Source organism: Dryas octopetala, chromosome 9, assembly GCF_963921425.1.
Source record: "Dryas octopetala chromosome 9, drDryOcto1.1, whole genome shotgun sequence".
In the NCBI taxonomy this organism is placed as follows: domain Eukaryota; kingdom Viridiplantae; phylum Streptophyta; class Magnoliopsida; order Rosales; family Rosaceae; genus Dryas; species Dryas octopetala.
This window is the reverse complement of record NC_141374.1, coordinates 18,930,381-18,951,475: the sequence shown is the minus strand read 5'-3', so window position 1 is coordinate 18,951,475 and position 21,095 is coordinate 18,930,381. Positions and strand designations below refer to the sequence as shown.

Here is a 21,095-nt window from a genome sequence, read left to right as displayed (position 1 = left end):
CTTGTTAAATTGTGACTTTGAGAGCTGACATTGCAAAATTTTGGCAAGTTAAAACCAATGAATTAGTCAAAACCAATGAATTAGTATCTGCTAAGTTTTATAACTAGACATAAATTAGGCAATAAATTAAGCAATTTGAGAAGCCAAAAAAGCCTAATTTGGGCTGCCCGTTCGGGCCTATTGGGCTGCCCGTTCGGGCCTAGTCCGGCCCGGCTCTAAAGCCCGTTAGTCTCAAGCCCGATGGGTGGGCTTCGGATTTGTGTATTCAGGCCCAAGCCCAGCCCGGCCCGGCCCGAAAGTTCTGTTGGGCTCTTGTAATTCAAGCCCGAGCCCGGCCCGAGCCCGAAAGATTGGGCCTGGGCCAGCCCGGCCCGGCCCATTGCCGACCCCTAGGGTCATTGAATCCTGTGGGACCTACGCTGGCTGGGGCCAATAGCAATGAAATGAGAGAATTACGAAAATGCCCCTAGGCTTTCTGATTTTTCCCTATAAAATGCCAATCTAGGCCAGGGTGAAAGTCGCACACTAGAAACTAGAATCGGGCGAGAGAGGCGTGTAGTGAGTGGTGTTGTGGTGCGGTGCGGGCTATGCAGCAGAGAGGCAGATCGCGCGACCGAAGATCAAGGAGCTTTTCCAGATCACGCATTGCCGTTGAGGGTTCTTAAGCTCATTCTCTTCGCATTTCACTCGCAAACTCTTCCTCATTCCAATTCTCAGCTCAGCTCTTTCGTTCTACAATGGCTGCTTCCAATGGTATGGTGTGCATTTTCGTTCTTCTGCTTAATTCTACGGTCATTTATGGTCTTGATTCGGATCTGACTATTTGTTTTGGCTGTGATTGGTTTTGTGTAGGACAAGAGCGTGAGATACAGAAGAACTACTGGGTGGAGAACTCCGCCGATTTGACGGTTGAGGCCATGATGCTTGACTCCAAGGCCTCTGATCTTGACAAAGAAGAACGACCTGAGGTATGCATATCTGTATCTTGTAATATATGTATAACTGTAACTATGTATTGCAAAACGACAATGCTGCTGAATATATTGGTGAGGCACTCTGTTTTTGTCCGTTGCAACAAACTCTGGGTTCTGTTTGGACTTTGGAACTTGGAATTACCTGTAGCCAAATGAAAGTTCAAATTTTGAAATCTAAAAGATCCCTCATTATTTGAGACATGAATCATTTACTGAATTACCCATGAATCAGTGACATGGCCATGGTTACAATGCGGAAGCTAACATAGACTTTTCAGCTATTCACTGGATAACTAAAGAGAAGAAAACTATGGTTATGGACTTATGGTCGTTAAATTGATTATGGTAAAAAAAAAAAAAAAAAAGAACTCCCAAGTTAATCCCATCCACTAAATGTGGTGACCAGTAAAAAAAGGAGAACTTTTTGAGAGTGAGAAGCATTTTTTATTCAAAACATGACATTGTATGGCCTTTGTTGTTTAAGCAGCAGTGATGTTTTGATTGGTTTTTTTATCTCACTCAACTTTTTGCCTTTGTATAATATGAAGCTGAGTCCTTCTCAATCATTTTGTTTTTTTGGTGTATTTGACATGATGTTTTAAATTAACTGGATCGAATCAGGTGCTTTCTATGCTCCCGCCTTATGAGGGTAAATCAGTTTTGGAACTGGGAGCTGGTATTGGCCGTTTCACTGGTGAATTAGCTCAAAAGGCTGGTCAGCTTTTTGCATTGGACTTCATTGACAATGTGATAAAGAAGGTAACAGCAGTTCCCTACTTATGAAGATTACTTTTTATACTTTGTGTCTCAAAGTGAAGGCGAAACTGGTATTAATTTATTAATGGTTTTACTTATCATATTCTACTTGCAGAATGAAAGCATTAATGGACACCATAAGAACGTCAAGTTCATCTGTGCTGATGTGACATCATCTGACCTGAAAATTTCTGAAGAATCAGTGGATTTGATATTCTCAAATTGGCTTCTTATGTATCTATCGGATAAGGAGGTAATTTGTCTTGAGTCACTTGTTCTTCCCTTTCATCAATGTGAGTTATAGATTATGTAGGTTATGTCTTTGTTATCTTTTAGTGTTTCTGCAGGTTTTGGGATCATTAGATAGTTTCTCTCTTTACTGTAATTTTTTCTAATCTAATCAAAATGTCTTTCCACTTTGCAGGTGGAGAATTTGGCACAAAGGATGATGAAATGGTTGAAGGTTGGCGGATATATATTTTTCAGAGAATCTTGTTTCCACCAATCTGGAGACTCTAAGCGAAAATACAACCCAACCCATTACCGGGAACCCAGATTTTATACCAAGGTTTGCCTTCTTTACTACTTTGTTCAGGATGTGCTATGGAGGTGCTCAATTCTGTTGACTAAATACGTGAAGAGATTATCATTGTTCTCAGTAATTCATTGTAGTAGTAGTGGCTGGGAGATTATTCAATTTGTGCTGTACGATGCTACCACTTAAAGATGGATGTTTTAATTCATGCTTTTTCCTGTGATTGTCTGTGATAATTTGTAAAGTTTTCCTAGTATTAATTATTAATTTATTAGACATTTAATTCTGACTAATATTGTACTGCAGGTTTTTAAAGAATGCCATATGAATGATGATTCTGGAAATTTCTTTGAACTCTCTCTTGTTGGCTGCAAATGCATTGGAGCTTATGTTCGGAACAAAAAGAATCAAAATCAGGTATCAAATTAGCAAAGGTAGACTTTATAGTGCTCCTTCCTTGCTATTGAACTGGCTGACTCACAAGATGTTTGTGTAAATACAGATTTGCTGGATATGGCAGAAAGTCACTTCACAGGATGATAGAGGGTTCCAGCAGTTCTTAGATAATGTCCAGTATAAATGTGATGGCATATTACGATATGAGCGTGTCTTTGGACAAGGTTTTGTTAGCACGGGAGGGATTGGTAATGAGTTGGCTGATTTTTAATTTTCCTTTTCTCATTTTGTTTTTCCAACATGTTTGATAGAGGTTTAAGGAAATGTTTTTGTATATGTGAACTATTATTTTGTGGTAGAGGTAGATGATATCCCCCCATTTCTGAGTGAACCCTTCTCTTTTGAGCAGAAACGACTAAGGAATTTGTGGCAAAGTTGGACCTTAAGCCTGACCAGAAAGTTCTAGATGTTGGCTGTGGCATTGGGGGAGGTGACTTTTATATGGCCGCAAACTTTGATGTGGAGGTTGTTGGCATTGACCTCTCTATAAATATGATTTCCTTTGCTCTTGAACATGCCATTGGACTCAAATGCGCTGTCGAATTTGAAGTTGCTGATTGCACCAAAAAAACATATCCTGAACACACCTTTGATGTGATATACAGCCGTGACACCATTTTACACATTCAAGTAAGAACCCCCATCCTGTTCTCCATGGGAAATATGTTATCTGAGCAACCTGAGAACTTTCTTCTTTTCATTTTCTATTATTTTCCTTTTGCTTTTATTGCTTTTCCCACATACACACTAAACCACATCCCACAGACTGGAAGGGGAAACTGTACCTAGTTTTTCTGTATCAATGGTTACCTTTATGTTGCTAAGAAAATTACCATTCTCTGCACCTAATATCCTGGGAAGAGTACTTTAATATTTTATTAGAAGCATATTTATCCTCACAGATTCAAATATTATGACCATTCTCTGATTGCCAAATTGACTGATGAAACTCATCACTAATATTTGAACAATTGCAGGACAAACCCGCTTTATTCCGATCCTTCTACAAATGGTTGAAGCCAGGAGGTAAAGTTCTCATCACTGATTACTGTAGGAGTGCTGGAACTCCATCGGCAGAGTTTGCTGAGTATATTAAGCAAAGAGGATATGATCTCCATGATGTAAAAGCATATGGTCAGGTATGTTTGGAATTTTGCATCTGATTGCTTTTACTTGGCCCGCCTTATAAAATGTTTATTCATATTTCCTTGACATAAAATGATACTTGTATGTTTATACTAATCTCAGATGCTTAAGGACGCTGGTTTTGATGAGGTCATTGCTGAGGATCGTACTGAGCAGGTCTGCATAAACCTATGTTTAACTTTGTAGTTTTGTTTAAATGTTTATGTTTGAGCTTCCTGATCTGAAGCCAAATTGTTTTCTGGTGCTTTAGTTCAAAGCAGTTCTGCAGCGGGAATTGGATGCTGTTGAGAAGGACAAGGAGGCATTCATCCAGGACTTTTCTGAAGTGCGTTTCTTCCTCATTTCTGTGCCTTTTGCATTGATCTCTGATTCTCTATGCATTCATTCTTCTGACTCTTTTTGATTGAAATACCCACAGGAGGACTATAATGACATAGTTGGTGGATGGAAGGCAAAGCTTGTCAGGAGTAACTCTGGAGAGCAGAAGTGGGGCCTCTTCATTGCCAAGAAGAAATGATGTCTGATATTTTCTACTTGTGCCATGCTTTATTTGAGTTTATTTATGTATTTGGGACGAAGGTTGTTTGTGGTTGTTGTATCCAGTTGTTGGCGTGTTGTCATTAGACGATCCTATTTCATTCTATGTCGTTGTCGTTAATAAATTAATTCGTCCTCAGTGTTATGGGAAGAATCTCTCTGTTCTTTAAAAGTCTAACGTCGAAGACAATTCCATATCGTCATTGATCTGATGTGTTACTCCTTCTCCTTCTTTGGTTCATGGGGATTGGGCCATTGGGGAGTGTCTCAAAACGTTAGGGAGAAAAGAAAACTAAATATGGTACAAAGAAAAATTAATATCATGATTAAATATGTGCCAAAGATTTTGCAACTCAGAAATGTTTAATTGGAGATGGTAACCTACACTTATTATCATTGATAAATGTTCCTCTATACATTATTTGTTGTTTACTTTCAAACTTGTAGCTATATGCTATATACATGTTGAGCATATGAACTTGAAAAAACAGGAGGTATATACACTCGCATTAGAAATCTATTACATTTACATCCTTTTTGGATCTGACAACAACTGGTGAAGTAGAGAGACCATTCTGTAATTTACGCTCAAGGGGTACCCGTAGGAGATCACCTTCCTCATTACCCTCTTCAGCGACCATAAATTCTTTGGGAGGGAATGACCCAAATATCTGCACCATTAAGCTTCCACCTAACGCAAAATGCAGCCCAGTAAGTTCTGTAAGTTTTGTCTCAAGCAAATATGAGAACTGACAATTATAGTGGCCAAATGATTCCACCAGTTCCACATGGTAAGAAGGGAAAGAAGTTGAAGCCTTTTCATACAAGAAACTAGAACACATCAGAACAGCAAGAATGCAACATGTGAAAAGTACTAACCGAGCACAAGAGCAGCCCCGATCCATCCAAGTGCACCCCACCTTTCGCCGAGGAGAAACCATGCAAAACCAGCACCCCACAGCGGCTCCAGCCCGTAAATTATGGCTGTTTCTGTTGCTGAAACATCACGCATGGCTGCAATCTATAGCAATGAACACTTTCTATGAGGAAGAGGAACAGAATGGTTGAACAATCCCTATTAAGTTTCCAATAATTAATGATACATTGAACTATGTTTCAGGAATATTCACTTGATTGAGTTTCTATGATCAGCTTCCTAATCGAGTGCTTGCGTTGCAGAGTTCTTTTTAGATTGAACAATTGCAGCATTGATTCCTTGCATGTCACACAACGTACTTTTTGTGACGGGCACAAGGCACAGATTTTATACGATGACAGGGCATTCGAATAGTGCTGAAATTCAGTTTTGTACAGCAATAGTACTGTGTGACCTAAGGAAGTGTACCTCAATCCATAAGCAAAACCCAGTTGAAAATGCACCAGTATAAAGTGCAGGTATCCATGGAAATGCAAGAATCCAGTCCAATAGCTCTGTCCATGTCCATGTTAATTGGTTGGAATTGTTGGCACCATCAAACCACCCTCCAACAATAACCCAAATTGTAGAGAAGACAGCAACAACACAAACCTAATAAACCACGGAAAAGATAATTAATTGTCCAAACATCTACATGTGAGCTATGTGAAAAAGGAAAAGAGGGAGGAATGATGGCTTGCATGATTGCATGCATATATACCTCATATCCAAGAAGTGCTAAGAAGTTCTCTTTCTTTGTGCTTCGTGAAATATGTTCAGTTCGAAGCAAGTGAATTCCGAAAAATATTGCACTCAAGAAGTTAAAAAGATCTCCAACCTGGAAAGAAAATTAGTACCATCATTCATTGAAAAAGAGATCAGTACTATTTTTCTCTAACACAATCAACGGTACCTAAAGCATCAAGAAGTTGAGCATATATGTAGTAGTACTTACACTTGGAGGTGATCCACTGCATTCCAGCATAGCAACCCCAAGAGCAGACATGAGAACTCCAAACCAGGTACGAGCAGGTATGATTGCTCCAAACATGCCATCAAGCAATGGTACCACTATAACCTATTCAAGTTAATTACCAAGATGTTATAAAAATGTGCGTATACTTTTAAACACAAATCACAAATGTCTTTTCACAGGAAAGTACGTACTTATTGTTCCTCTCTAACAATGCATTTCTAATATATGTTTCAGAAGATATAATAGTACTTGTGTCTGCAAAATTTTTGAGCTTACTGTGAACAAAGAAATAAATGATGCACGACTAGCATCAGATGTAAGCAATCCAAGTGCCTCAAGAAGGTACCCTAGACTGATCCAGAACCCCAACTCCACCCCTGCATTGCGGGTCTGAACATCACCTCGTGATCGAAACACAAATGGAAGAAATGGGATGGCTGACATGACAAATCGCACTGCAGAGAAGGCTGCTGGGTCCATCACAGCTTCAACCTCTTTAACAACTGGAATGTTACTTGCTGCAGTTTAAATGAGCATATTTCTTAGAGCTTTTGTGAATTTATAATATTCAACATATGAAGTTATTATTTTAATACACTATGAAAGTAGAATCCTTAACAAACCGATTGAAACAAATAATGACCTTTGTTATTAAAAGAACAGAGAAAAAAACAACAAACAAAAACTGATCAAACAGGCCTTAAAGATTTTTGTACCACTAAATTTCGTTTGATCAAACCAATTACTATAATTTTCTTAGCAGATGAAGTTGCTTGTAATATATATCTTCTCACAAGACAAATTGCTCAGGGAAAAGATACATACCATAGACAATTGTGATGACATTGAGCAACATAATACTCCTTAGCTTCTTGGATGCAAAGAAGGCCTTTTGCCAAAAGGGTCTTCTCTTTCTTGGACCAGATTTCAATCCCTTATTTGCACCATTTTTAATCTCATCCTTCTTGCTGTTCTTGATCTTCTTCTCAGATAGTGTGCGCTCATGATCACTATGTATAACTGAGAAAGTCCCATCCTTGGTTCTTTGAATTTCAAGAGATTTCTTGTTTGCTATGTTCTTGTAGGTAGCTTTCTGAGATGTTGAAGAAGAAGATGATGGTATTGATGAAGTGGAGGTGGGATCTAATGAACAAGCGATGAAGCGTCGTCGTTTGTTGGGAATGGAGGAGAAGAAGAGGAACGCAGAAGGGTTGTTAAAGTAGATTGAAATTTTGGAAGTAGAGTCGGTTGTTGTCGTTCTCCATGTTGTTGATGATGGGCAAGCCATGTATGAGCTAGAGGACTCAAATAAAGGTCACCCACTCTCTCTATTCAGCCATTTCTCTTTTCTCTTTATGTAGCTTATGAATTCAAACCATGGAAGTAGAAAGTAAGTTTTTCAGAGAATTATAAGACAATAAAAAAGAGTGGAGTTTCAGAGTGGAAAACTGGAATAGGACAAAGAGCAAGATCTCTCTCTCTCTATTCAGCCTTCTATTCCTTAATTTTTTTAACTTGAAAGCAGACCATGGAATCAGAAAGTGGGATTTGCAGAGATATATAATTAAGTTTGATTCAAAAATGTGTGGGGTTTCAGAGTGGAAAGCTGGAACCATGGAAGTGGGACAACGAAAGATATTTCTACCCAAGAGGGAGTACCAAACGTGTGGCACATGGGATTTTATTTCAGTGGTGGTCCAAAGTCTTCACGTTCATAATGTGAAATATTACACAAAGTTGGGGAGACCAGAACCTTTTAATTATTGTTGTTTTCCGATAATTAACTTTGTCCGTACTTTTGGCCAAAAAAACACTTTGTCTGTACTCTGAAGTTTAAAGATAAAGAGACTCAAGGGTCATATTTCAGGATTATTATTTCGTTCATTTGACTTCAAAATTGGTATGCTTTAACAGTTCACTAGTTTAGTCATCACTTTTAACACCTTAACAGATGCAGCCATGCAGGGCTCGGAGAAGAATGTTTGGTACATGTAATATTCAAGGTGATTCCTATGAATATTACTGGGGCCATGCAGCTCTTCACAAGTACCAAAACTCTTTCATCCTAGAAGGCAAACAACCAGAAGCAGTAATTTTAATTACTGGTGATTCTTCATATAAAGGAAAACAAAATTTACCAGAGTAGCAGTGCAGTGAACACTACTAATTAACACACCATTGCACTAATAAAAAAATATGCAAAATGAACATTATCGGTTGATTATTGCTTGCATCATACGAAACAGCAAACTTGTGGAACACCTTCAGTTTTCAGCAACACCCCCATCTTCATCTTCATATTCAACATCTTCTTCAACTGTGGCATCTTGGTATTGTTGATATTCTGCAACAAGATCGTTCATGTTGCTCTCTGCTTCAGTGAACTCCATCTCATCCATTCCTTCTCCCGTATACCAGTGCAAGAAAGCCTTCCTCCTAAACATAGCTGTGAACTGTTCACTTACTCTTCGGAACATCTCTTGTATAGAAGTGGAATTCCCAATGAAAGTCGAAGACATTATAAGACCTTTTGGTGGGATGTCACAAACACTGGACTTGACATTATTTGGAATCCACTCAACAAAGTAGGATGAGTTCTTGTTCTGCACATTCATCATCTGCTCATCGACTTCTTTGGTGCTCATTTTGCCTCTGAACATGGCTGATGCTGTGAGGTAACGGCCATGGCGCGGATCAGCTGCACACATCATGTTCTTGGAATCCCACATTTGTTGTGTCAGTTCAGGGACAGATAGTGCACAGTACTGCTGTGATCCTCGAGATGTCAGAGGTGCAAATCCCACCATGAAGAAGTGTAGTCGAGGGAATGGGATTAAGTTCACAGCTAGCTTTCGGAGGTCTGAGTTCAGCTGACCAGGAAATCGCAGACAACAAGTGACCCCACTCATAGTTCCCGAAATTAGATGATTCAAATCCCCAACTGGAACAAAAAAAAAAGTACATTAGCTAGCAATCCTGATCCAAATTAGGCTGTTTCTCTTTCAATTTCATAGGGAAACAATGTAGTATGAAAACTTAAAAGCAACAGAAGTAATTTGTAAGTTTACATTGTAGGTGAGTCTCAAGTTAAGGTCAATTCAACTTACAGCTTGGGGTGGTGAGCTTGAGAGTCCTGAAGCAGATATCATAGAGTGCTTCATTGTCAAGGACCATACACTCATCCGCATTCTCAACAAGTTGGTGAACTGAAAGCGTGGCATTATAAGGCTCCACAACGGTGTCTGATACCTTTGGAGATGGAAAGACAGAGAAGGTGAGCATCATCCGGTCTGGGAACTCTTCTCTGATCTTTGAAATGAGCAGAGTTCCCATTCCAGACCCTGTTCCACCTCCAAGTGAGTGACATACTTGAAATCCTGCATCAAGTAATTAAGGCCTAAAATATTAGTGACATCTAAAATAACGCCTAAGAATAGTTTGTTCACAAGAATTTGGTAACATAATAACAGCCCTGCAAAATGAGATGTTTCATACTTTCATCTAAAGAGAAAAAAAAAACATAGAAATAAAGAAACAACAATTTAAATTTTGACTATAACTGATTATTGTTTTGACCAGAAAATTAACTTGTAGCAATACAATGAATACAAAAATTCATAGTATAATACAATTTGCATTAACATTTCTGATCAGAAAGCAATTAATTTAATACAATATGATTTAACTTAATTACAAACAACTGTCCTGTAATGTAAATGTAATGAAAGTAGATCACATCCCCATATATGTCAATCCATGAAAACTAATAAGAAGTAATTAAACTGGTTTCTTTGATGTAAAATATGAGAATCAAATTCATTCTTTGCATTAAATTAAATCATATTAAAAGTATAGAGGTACCTTGCAAGCAGTCGCAATTCTCAGCTTCTTTCCTAACAACATCGAGCACCGAATCAATAAGCTCAGCGCCTTCGGTGTAATGGCCTTTAGCCCAATTGTTGCCCGCACCGGACTGCCCGAAAACAAAGTTATCGGGCCTGAAAATCTGGCCATATGGGCCGGCCCGGATGCTGTCCATGGTGCCCGGTTCAAGGTCCATGAGCACCGCCCGGGGCACGTACCGCCCTCCGCTGGCTTCGTTGTAATAAACATTGACCCTCTCCAACTGAATATCGGCGCTCCCGTTGTACCGCCCGGTCGGGTCGATCCCATGCTCGTCGCACACAACCTCCCAGAACTTCGACCCTATTTGATTCCCACATTGCCCTCCCTGGATGTGCAGAATCTCTCTCATTCTCGCTTGTTGTGTAGGGGTAAAATCGAGATATCGATCGACCGATATGTACCGTCAGTGCCTCAGGACTCTCTCTCTCCCCCACCAAGAGCTTTTGGAGGGAAAGTAGTCGTGGGAGTTATTTATACTCGGCCAGGGGAATGATCCCACGGTGGAGATGGAGAATGGGGGGATTAGGATGAGTGATCGGACGGCTCAGGAGTGTCCGTTTGGTGAGAGAGAAATGTGTGTATAATTAGTGAGTGGTAGTGGGGGTGCGGTTTGTTAATTGTTAGTTTTGGGTGTTAATGGTTGCCATTTGTGAGTGTTTCATTCACTATCGCCGGCTTAACAGGGCAGGCCTCTCCTATTACATCATTCATTCATTTTCTTATTTCAAACCAAAGGATCAAATGGCGTTTCTCTTGTTTTCATATATAAGCTTAGTCGTAATTTAATTAACTTCTTCCCGTTGATTATAGGCTCCTAGCAGGTGAAGTCCATTTACCCTTTTCTTGTTTTTTTTACAAAGGCCCATTTACCCTTGTTTTTTTTTTTTTTTTGCCAGAAAAAAAAAAAAAAAAACCTCCTACTACATAATTGGGCCATCTTTCAAAACAAACCCAAAAATGCCTTCCTAGCTTACCCAAATCCATTATGCCACTTATTGGGCTTGGCCTCTTGCCCATAATCTACCCCCTTTTCTTCTCTCCCTCCTACATATTTTCTTGAAATGCCAAGAGTGTGGAACTTAGACATTATTTAATTAAGAATGTTCCTTTTTGAAATATTAAACATAAGTTTTTTTGTTATATTAGAAGGAATCGAACCTGAAACTAGCTTAATCATAACTCTTATCTCACGTACCCTACCAGTCACCATTTAGACTAATCTCAAGAACTTATTAAACATAATTTGTTTACTAATTAGATATTCATATAATGGTATTTAAAAGCATTCTAAAATAAATAAATATTCTCCTTAATTTAATGATTAAAGGAATCATTTAACCTCCATATAATACACTCAACTAAGCTTTTAATTTGTCAATAATCATTTGGTTTAGTGGTGGCACTCAATCTTCCCTTTGTTAAAAAGAGGTTTTGAATTCAAATTTCATAATTTTAGCCTCTCTCTAATAATTTTAACCTAATTCAAAGAATTACTCTCTCTAATAATTTTAACCTAATTCAAAGAATTAAGATTTTAGCCAATTACTCCATGCAGATGTGGTAAGGCCTCCTCAAAAGTTTTATGAGCTGCATATATGCCTTAAACAATATGTGTAGGTGCTCCTGCTGGGCCATTTATATTTCGTTAACAAGATGATAACATGATCATATTACATGTTGAGTCGTTGACTTTCAGGAAGGAAAAAAAAATGCTGTCATTGATTCATGATTTGACATCCTATTACATTTTTTATATAAAATATTGGTGTTTTGCATGTTAATACCTTCTTTTTTACAGAATATATTAATACGTATAGTAGACTTTCAGATTAGGCAGAAGTAGGTCCTGTATCCAACAAAAAGATAAAATTGAATAATTAAACAATTATGGGTTTGAAATAGGACAGAGAGGTGCAGTATTCACTCGAGAATTGAGTCATTCCACAAAATAATGATGAAGGGCTCTTATGTCTTGAAGATAAAAGAGATGAGCAACTGAGCTGCTATAGCTGCAAGCTGCATGCATTCTCTTTTTTTTTCACAGCAGGACATGGACTCAGATACATATGGACCCCCATATAATTGAATTGAATTTAATTAATTGTAGGTGTATGGCAGTAAGGAAGATTCCAAATGAGACACAGTAAATTTGGTAGCACGTAAAAGGTGTAATCTCATTCATTCTAACATAGATATCTCAGTCTCACACCCAAAAGGACAAATTACAGATAGAATTGATATATATGTTTATAACTTTATATGTGATAGCATATATATATAGATAGAACAAAGAAATTTATAATATGCATATTGTACAGTGGAGACTGGAGAGTGGATGGGATTGGATCAGATCAAATCTTTTGGGTAAGTAAGGGTTAAAAAAAAGGGAATGCAGACAATATATATGTTTGTCTTTGTGGTATATAAGACATATATGAATGCCATGCGCAATATATGGTTGCAAGATGGTGCATATATATGCATGGACCTTATAGTATATATATGCATGGACCTTATAGTATATATATAGGAGACAAAGAAGAGAGAGAGAGAGAGAGAGAGAGAGAGAGAGAGAGAGAGAGAGAGAGAGAGAGAGAGAGAGGGCAGTTCGGATTGAGAATAAGTGTGAAAGGCACGAGACGAAAAGAGAACAATAAATGAGAGGGGGCAGAGGAGAGAGGGGTAAAGAGGGTGATGAGGCATATGATAAGCCTCATGATCGTCACGTCGTTTTTCATTCGCTACTCCCCAAAAACCTCCCAGAATTCCACGCTTCCTCCCTCTCCCTCATCTTCCACCCTTTGCCTGTCTTCTTCTTTCTTAGCTTTTCTTTTTCTTTTTTCCTTTGTCCTTCTCTCCACACTCACACACACACACACACACACACACACACACACACACACACACACAAACACGACACATTCCTCTTTCTTCCATCTCATAAACTAAATAATATATATATTAAATTAATATAGCCTAGTCAACCTCGTGTCTTGCTCACTTTGTTCCGTATTAAACCAACACAACTACAATGCCTATTCTCTCCCCCTCTTTTCATAGTGATCAATCCCCATCTCTGAATGTCTGAAACTCAAACACTAGCCTACTTCACTGTTTCAGCTCAACGAACCCATTTTTCAACAATACCCTCTCTTTCTCTCTCTTTCAAGCATCAATATATTCTAAATATAAACCATGTCTAGTGCCTATGTGAGGCAGCTAGCTAGCTAGGCAACACCCTATTTTAGTTCACACCATCCCCACCTTGCATGCTCAATAGCTAGCTCATCCTTCTCTCTCTTCCCAGTTTCCCATTTTCCCAACTCCAACACCATTCTTCACCCCTTCATACCACACCACATTACCTAACATAATATATATGCACCTTTAGATCGACTGAGAGTGTGAGAGGTTGATCAGCTAGAGCAAGAAGGAGAGCATATATCAAAATGTGGATGATGGGTTATAATATTGACGGTGGTGATTTCAACAACATCCCTGATTCCTTCAACGGTCGGAAGCTTCGGCCTCTCATTCCAAGGCCACTGCCATCTCCCAACACCACTTCAACCACCACTCCTCCTCCTCCTCCGTGCTTAGCCATAATTCATCATGGCAATGATTTCTTCTCACAATATCACCATCTGGGTACATATAATTAATATTGTACATATGCACTAATTATATATTCTTGCTAATTAAAGTCCGTTTCTTAATTAATACTTGTTGTACGTTGTTACAGGTGTGGCTGAGCAAAGCAAGAGGGATCATCAGTTGAACACACCACAGGTTGTGGTGAGCTCGAGGTGGAACCCAACGCCGGAGCAGTTAAGGGCTCTGGAAGAGTTGTACCGACGAGGGACTCGAACGCCATCGGCAGACCAAATTCAGCATATCACTACCCAGCTTCGAAAATATGGAAAGATCGAGGGCAAGAACGTCTTCTATTGGTTCCAAAATCACAAGGCACGAGAAAGGCAGAAACGTCGCCGTCAAATGGAATCCGCAATCGCCTCTGCAGCAGACGACCTACAAATTCTGTCATCAGAAAATAAGAAAGATCAATTAGGTAATTCAAACCCACTTACATACATAACTAATTAATTATAATCCACTCAAATAATCTTCTTTTGTTTTTCTATTATATATAATATATTTATCACAGGAAACGTTGGCCGATCAATCCATGTTTGTTTTATTTGTATGGTCTTTTCCATTCTGTGCGTTTTGTTGTTAGCTAGGGATGTTTTTACTTTTTATTATATGTATTTTAATTATAATTTTAGTATTATTTGAAAAATATATTGGAATTGTCGTTTGAGAATTGAGAGATGCATGTAAAGTGGTACTCTTTTTGTTTTTCTTTATGTCTACACACATGCAAACTGCAGGGGCAAGTAGGACAGTGTTTGAAGTTGAACAGACCAAGAACTGGGCACCCTCCACAAACTGCAGTACTCTTGCAGAGGTCTATTTCCTGTCTTCATTCCTTTTTATTATACATATATGTCTTTCTTCAATCTATCTAGCTTCATATATAGAATACATAGCTAGATACTAACACTAGTTACCTCCTTTTTCAACTTGGTATTCCTCAAATATGTAAAAAGTTGCCTTATAATTAAGCAATTAAGCAGGGGTAATTTGCATATGATTATGGAATCATGATGAGGGTAAATTAATTAACTAATTAAAAACTGAAAAGCGTACGTATTGTATGTAGAGAAGTGAAGGGAAGGTTAAATTTCAAGGTGCTTAGCTAGGAGCAAAAGCTTAAAGCTATGCTTGTTGGGAAATGAAAAGGGTCTAAAAGCTGCATTCCTTCCTTTCTGTCGGGGCTGCTGTTATGAAAATTAGCTAGCTTGTTGGGGTTTTGGGTCTTGTGCTTATTCATCAATCTCATTTGCCCAGTGATCTCTCAACACCCCTCATATATTCTATAGAAATGAGCACCCTCCTACAAAAAGACAATCCTAACCTTACCCGTACATGTGTATATTGGCTTCATTCACATGAATGAATGAACCAATGGCCCATGCATCAGCATGCATGCATGCCAATTTCATTCATAATTGACCAATTGACAATTTTAATTGCTGTGCAGGAATCTGCTGTTTCAATATTGCAAAGGACAGCAAAAGCAGCAGCAGCTGATCACTGCAGGACGGATGGATGGATCCAATTCGATGAAGAAGAATTGCAGCAAACAAGAAACTTTGTGGAAAGGAATGCCACGTGGCAGATGATGCAGTTGTCTTGTCCTTCTCCTCCTACAGCAGCTCCCACCCACCACCTCATAAACTCTACCCCTATTACTACATCTTGTACTACCTGCACTACAACAACAACCACAAGTAGAGCAACAGTGGCAACCATGGACCAAAAGCATCTCATTAAGTCCTTGACTCATCATAATGATCTCAGCATCTTTATAGCACCTTACAGATCAGTAGAAAGTTGCCTACTCATTAACCACCAAAACCAAAACACTAATGGATTTCAAGATCAAGAAGAATCTCAAACCCTTCAACTGTTTCCACTTCGGAGTGGCGATTATGGCCATGAAAGCAATGTTCACCATGAAAAGGAGACCCAGTTATCCGCTGGTTCAGCCATGAGTGCTAACTTCAGTACTACTCCTAATTACCCTTTTTTTGAGTTCCTTCCATTGAAGAATTAACAACTATATTTAATTGCTAGCTACCTATGAATATTCTAATGTGCATGATGGCATGAGTAGTTTTTAATTAGATTTTGTTATTTAATTTGTTGGAAAATGGGACAATGTTGTTATTGTGGTTGATGTTACATTTCATGGGAGTTGTGTAATAACTAATATCAATTAGAAGGTACGCGCGGTTGCCTTAAATTGCATTTGGACCATGTTGGTTGAATCAATGCAAAACTAACATTAAAGCATATTGCAGAGGTTTAATGTCCTCACCTATATACACACCTCGTTTAAGTAACTTGATGTGTCATGTGATTGTATATATATATATATATATATATATATACATAGATGTAAGATCATGTGCATGTGATCGATCATCAGAGAGAGAGAGAGAGCGTTGGGTAGTCCTCGAATGAAGGGATAGCTATGGACTGGATATAAGTAGATGCGTCATGCATGGAAGAGAGTTTGATGTTGATATATGTATATGAGGATTCAGAGATGGGAATTAGATGTGAGAGACGACCTTCATATATACCTTTATTTTTATTTTTGGCCGGGGACGACCTTTAGACCTTGATGTTGAAGTGACCAAGAATTTAGGTTAGAGAGATTTTTTGTTCTTTTGTTACAAATTTAGCAAATGATATGCCAATGATATATGATGGATCGATGTACATTCCCTTCAATTAATACTGGGAAAACGAATTCACCGGGACCATCTTCACGAAAAAAGAAACAACACTACTTAAAAGAAGTGAAAATTAGTATTAGCTAGTGCATTGATAATAAATCCAACGTAACCTCAAAAGTTCAAAAAATTAAAGGACAAATTTCCAAACAATAAAAGGACAAACATAAATGGAAAAACTAGCCATATACATATGGTCAACTTGAAGCAAAAAATGTTGAGAAGATTAATTGCAAACCCAATATTAAAAATACTTTTAACCAAGCACATATATTGGATAACACACTTCATGTTCTCACATTTATGATTTAAAATTTATAACTAAAAATAAGCCAACATCTTAGATCAGGTAGGTGCTGAATAATATTATGTATATGGGGATTAGATCAGAATATCTCAAGTCCCAAAGGTCAGACGTGTCAAGTTAATTACGGCTTTCAAGCTATATATGCAATTATCAGTCACAATCCAGCCCACAATCCACGGCGCCATAGACATATATAATGTAGCTGCAGGTGGTGCTGTATCCAAAGCAGCTGAGCTGACCATAAATTAATTCCAAAGTACTTTTAAGCTACTCACGTGAGAGAAAATTTTTTTTGTTCATGAAGAAAGGAAGAATTAATGAAAGATATATAATTAATTAAGAGATTAAGACAAGTTGAAAGGGGGAGGATTGTATTGTCTTTGAGATCTATATGGTACGTTTTGTTGGTATCGCACACACACACACACACACCATCATAGGCATAGAATTAGAGGTGCAGAAAGAGAGAGAGAAATCAAGAAAGAGAGGGGACAAAGCCGACTTAGCTTTAAGGCCAGAGCAGCAGTACTATATAATCAATAAATATGCAGATTGCAGGGTCTACCTAGCTTACCACCTTAATTGTATATATATATATATATATATATATATATATGTGTGTGTGTATTTTTTTTCCCGGGATATATATATGATATTAATTCATAATTAATTTCAATTTGAAATTAGATATCCTCGGCAATAAGCGTCCTTTTTGTAGTTTCTTGCTGATGTCTATGATGCCTTTTCCTTGTTTGACACCCTGTGTCGGTAATTCGTACAGTATTGCGCGCCTTATCGCTTACCAGATACCAGACATACACAATTACACATGAGATCCATTTTAACACACCATGCAGCCCATGTCCCCTCTTTCACAGTTTCATTCATTCATGCAATCTTCTTCCTTTTTCTCTCATGATCCTACTTTGAAATCAGGACTGCATATATTTTACAGGACAGTCAGTCAAATGCAAATTATGTATGTATACAATCTTGCATATATATTGTCTTTATATATTGACATTTGAGAGAGAGAGAGAGAGATTCCTATAAGCAAACCTCTTCAATAGAATTAACATAAATAAATTTGAAGCTCAACTCACATGCATACTCACATTCTTATTGGTCAGTACGTATTCCAAGCCATGAAGCATTATATCATTGAAAAAAAAAATGCATGATGAGAAGAACAACAATAAGCATATTTGATAAAACATTAATCTTGGAATTCTTATATATAACTATATATATTACATTGGAAAAAAATTGGAGTATTCAATCAAAAATTAATTGATAATGAATAAAAGTGCAAAGATCTTATAAATTATTATGCAAAGCTTCTAGATTTCAAATGTGGGATCTCAATATCATTACGCTCCTCATGTGTACGTAGCATCAGTCAAGCCAAATTGAACTTTTATTGGGTGACGTATAAGCATTTATGGTCATTGAGGCCTTGACAAGTGTCTAACATGACTTTGATACTAATAAAAAAAATGAATCATTCAATTCAAAACTAATTAAAAATAAATAAAAAATTTGAAGACATACGTTTTAAATTACTATTCAAAGCTTTTAATATATGTATATAAATATTACATCCATACAACATGTTCAAGATGAATTCCATTTACTCAAGAATATAACCTATAGCAGGACAAACCCACAACGAATAAGACCATATATACAAGATTCTGTCATGATCAGTACACATGCATTTTGCCGACACCAAATAATTGTCTTTAACTCTAGCTCTACTTTCAAACCTTTTGCTTGACAATGCCCACCACGTACCACAAAATCATATGAAACAACCAAATGTTTGGCATATATTATGTATATACAGGTAAAGCTTACTAAATGGTCCCCTATATACAGTCCTATTCACATAATTCCATAGAATCTGGCAAAGTGATCGACAGTTTTATATATGAGAAGGCTATTCCATTCTGTAATTCAGTTTTGGACCAAAACTATGCTATATAACTAGCTGTGCGAAATGTGACACTGGAAATGAAATCAGTATACAAAGCCTGTTATTTTAAAGAAGAAAAAGAGAAAAAAGAAAGTTAAAAGAATAAAAGATGATGTAGAGGTAGATGGGGATAGCCCTCCCAGGCTCCCAGCTGTGGGGTTTTGTACAGGCACGTAGGTTAATTTGATATATAAAAGAACAGTGTAAATGGTAAGAAATTGAGGAAAGCAGCAGAAAATTGACCAAGGCTGGTAAGAAATTAAACAGCTAGCACAGCACAGGCTAGGGCTGCAGTAGAAATTGACAATACCTAGACCAGTGCTTACACATATATGCATATATATGGAGCGACAGCTCAAGACCACAAGTTTACCTCTTATGCATCTATTTTTTCATTTATGTCATTTCCTCACCATGTGATCTGATCTCTCTTCCCCACTCTGTCTTTCTTCATGACCTCATCATCTTCTTCTCTCTCTAGAGAATAGAGACTAGTCTAACCTCTCTCTGACACATCAAAATTTTGAATCTCTTCATCCAAGTTTCGACCCATATATTTTATTTATTATTATTCTTATTTCCTTTTTCAATGGTAAGCAGGTTGCACTCCAAGGACTACCAATTTAACAATTCTCACCAAAACAAGAAATTAGTTCTTTCTTCTTTCTTTCTTTTTTTTTTTTGTGGGGAAAATGGGACCACTTTATAGAAAACATTAATTTGCATTTCTTGGCTTTTGTTGCCAACCACTTCTTCCTTGTTTAGCCAAATTAAAATATAAAAAAACCGTTCTTCTTGGTATTTTTCCCCTTTCTTTCTTCTTTGTGTGAACCAATTGATAGTATAGATTACATATAAAAGGAAAGGTATCCACCATTTTCCAAGTTGTTGGTCATATTCGAATGTGAGATTCTAGATTAATATTATAAGGTCCCATCTGAATTATTTCCATTCTAGTTCATCAAACGAACACCTTTAGACAAGAGCTAGCCCACAAAAGTACGAAATGAGCTTTAGACTGGAAAGAGGACACCAAGCCCAAGCCTAACAAGAATACAATAGCCCAATGTGGCCCATTAATTAATTTGGGCCAGTTACTGTGAAAATACAACGTTTTAGTAGATGCCTGGTAAAGACTGGCCCCAAATCACATAATTGAATCTCCACATGATCGAGTTTGCAATGTAGCAAATCTCTGCGTGGCTTACCATTATATCACCGTTGTTGAATTTAGGCAAACCAACAAGGGAGACAACACTCTCTCAAACAAAACCCTCAAACAAAGGCCATTATGGCCACTGTTGTTCCATTCATTCAAGAATTATATATACTGGAGAATTCATAATGAATTGCTCGAGAAAGTGGGCAGTAGAGGGAGAGGCAGTGGCGGTTGACTGGATCAAGTTGGTCAAATGGGTGGTTCGTCAACTTGATTTTCAAGTTAATGGTCTATTTTCTTAATTAATTCCCTTCTTAAAAATTAAAATTTCAGTCATGAAAATAGTATAAAGGGCCTAGGTAGCTAGCGTTCTCTAGCTTTTTCCATGTACCGTTTGATGTTTCTGTCCGTTAACAAAGATCTACATTTGTTACAAAGTTACATATAAAATATTGGAGTAAACAAAAATTTTAATTAAATCTAGTGGACAGAGTACTCCATTAAAGGACAAAAATTCTATTAGAATCTCTTTGGCCGATGAGAGCTACGTGGGGTCGCATACATTAATAGGAATCATAGGATATAAAGATATATATATATATACATATAAAATCATCTTTCATGTGCAGGTACAGGCGTTCGTACTGCTTTTGCCACTAGCACTACCAACGGTGCAGATTCAGATTAAGATCAAAACCATTTATGCCGTTGATTTTTTTGATCAAGTGCCAACTCTATCATGGAGGTAGTTAGATTTGATGGACGGCCAGAGATGTATATGAGCGTGCACCACATACATTTACTTTCCATTATAGCTTACGGACAGACACAGTCTCACAGAGTCACAGAGGCTTTGTTGCAGGTTTGAGTACTGAGTGAAAGAGATGGCACACTTTGCTCACCAACTCACGTGGGAAAGAAAACATGACGTTAAAAAGAGACCATTTCAATTACCACAAACGACTTCAACATTTATATAAATACTGATATGCTAGTACTGTTTGAACAAAGTTGTGTTGCTCATTGGCTAGCTATTTGTCATGGTGTATATGTATTCAAAAATCTTGTTGAAAAAAGAAAAAAAAGA

At 37.6% G+C, this 21,095-nt stretch overlaps 4 protein-coding genes across 5 annotated transcripts; 2 read left to right on the top strand and 2 right to left on the bottom strand.

Moving 5' to 3' along the window:
• The first annotated feature begins 519 nt into the window (after positions 1-519).
• On the top strand, positions 520-4,579 carry LOC147275321 (phosphoethanolamine N-methyltransferase 1-like). The gene is made up of 12 exons (XM_086256377.1): positions 520-753; positions 853-968; positions 1,596-1,733; positions 1,846-1,983; positions 2,155-2,298; positions 2,572-2,682; positions 2,768-2,909; positions 3,071-3,351; positions 3,699-3,860; positions 3,970-4,023; positions 4,118-4,192; positions 4,286-4,579. Exons 1-12 carry the CDS (start codon positions 738-740, stop codon positions 4,382-4,384), a joined length of 1,476 nt encoding a protein of 491 aa, XP_086112503.1. The 5' UTR covers positions 520-737; the 3' UTR covers positions 4,385-4,579.
• Positions 4,580-4,748: 169 nt separating this feature from the next.
• Positions 4,749-7,890, bottom strand: LOC147275320 (uncharacterized). Of its 2 annotated transcripts, none has more exons than XM_086256375.1 (7): positions 7,122-7,890; positions 6,573-6,814; positions 6,276-6,398; positions 6,042-6,158; positions 5,750-5,932; positions 5,284-5,425; positions 4,749-5,122 (listed from the first exon to the last, which is right to left on the bottom strand). In XM_086256375.1, the coding sequence occupies exons 1-7, from the start codon at positions 7,582-7,584 to the stop codon at positions 4,914-4,916; spliced, it is 1,479 nt and encodes a 492-aa protein (XP_086112501.1). In that variant the 5' UTR covers positions 7,585-7,890; the 3' UTR covers positions 4,749-4,913. The 2 variants fall into 2 exon arrangements, with proteins under 2 accessions (XP_086112501.1, XP_086112502.1); XM_086256376.1 differs by having other exon boundaries at positions 4,749-5,095; positions 7,122-7,889.
• Positions 7,891-8,429: 539 nt separating this feature from the next.
• Positions 8,430-10,856, bottom strand: LOC147275319 (tubulin beta-5 chain-like). The gene is made up of 3 exons (XM_086256378.1): positions 10,158-10,856; positions 9,404-9,673; positions 8,430-9,237 (listed from the first exon to the last, which is right to left on the bottom strand). The coding sequence occupies exons 1-3, from the start codon at positions 10,549-10,551 to the stop codon at positions 8,561-8,563; spliced, it is 1,341 nt and encodes a 446-aa protein (XP_086112504.1). The 5' UTR covers positions 10,552-10,856; the 3' UTR covers positions 8,430-8,560.
• Positions 10,857-13,276: 2,420 nt separating this feature from the next.
• Positions 13,277-16,076, top strand: WOX1 (WUSCHEL related homeobox 1). The gene is made up of 4 exons (XM_086256379.1): positions 13,277-13,850; positions 13,945-14,271; positions 14,594-14,670; positions 15,307-16,076. Exons 1-4 carry the CDS (start codon positions 13,652-13,654, stop codon positions 15,880-15,882), a joined length of 1,179 nt encoding a protein of 392 aa, XP_086112505.1. The 5' UTR covers positions 13,277-13,651; the 3' UTR covers positions 15,883-16,076.
• Positions 16,077-21,095: the final 5,019 nt, after the last annotated feature.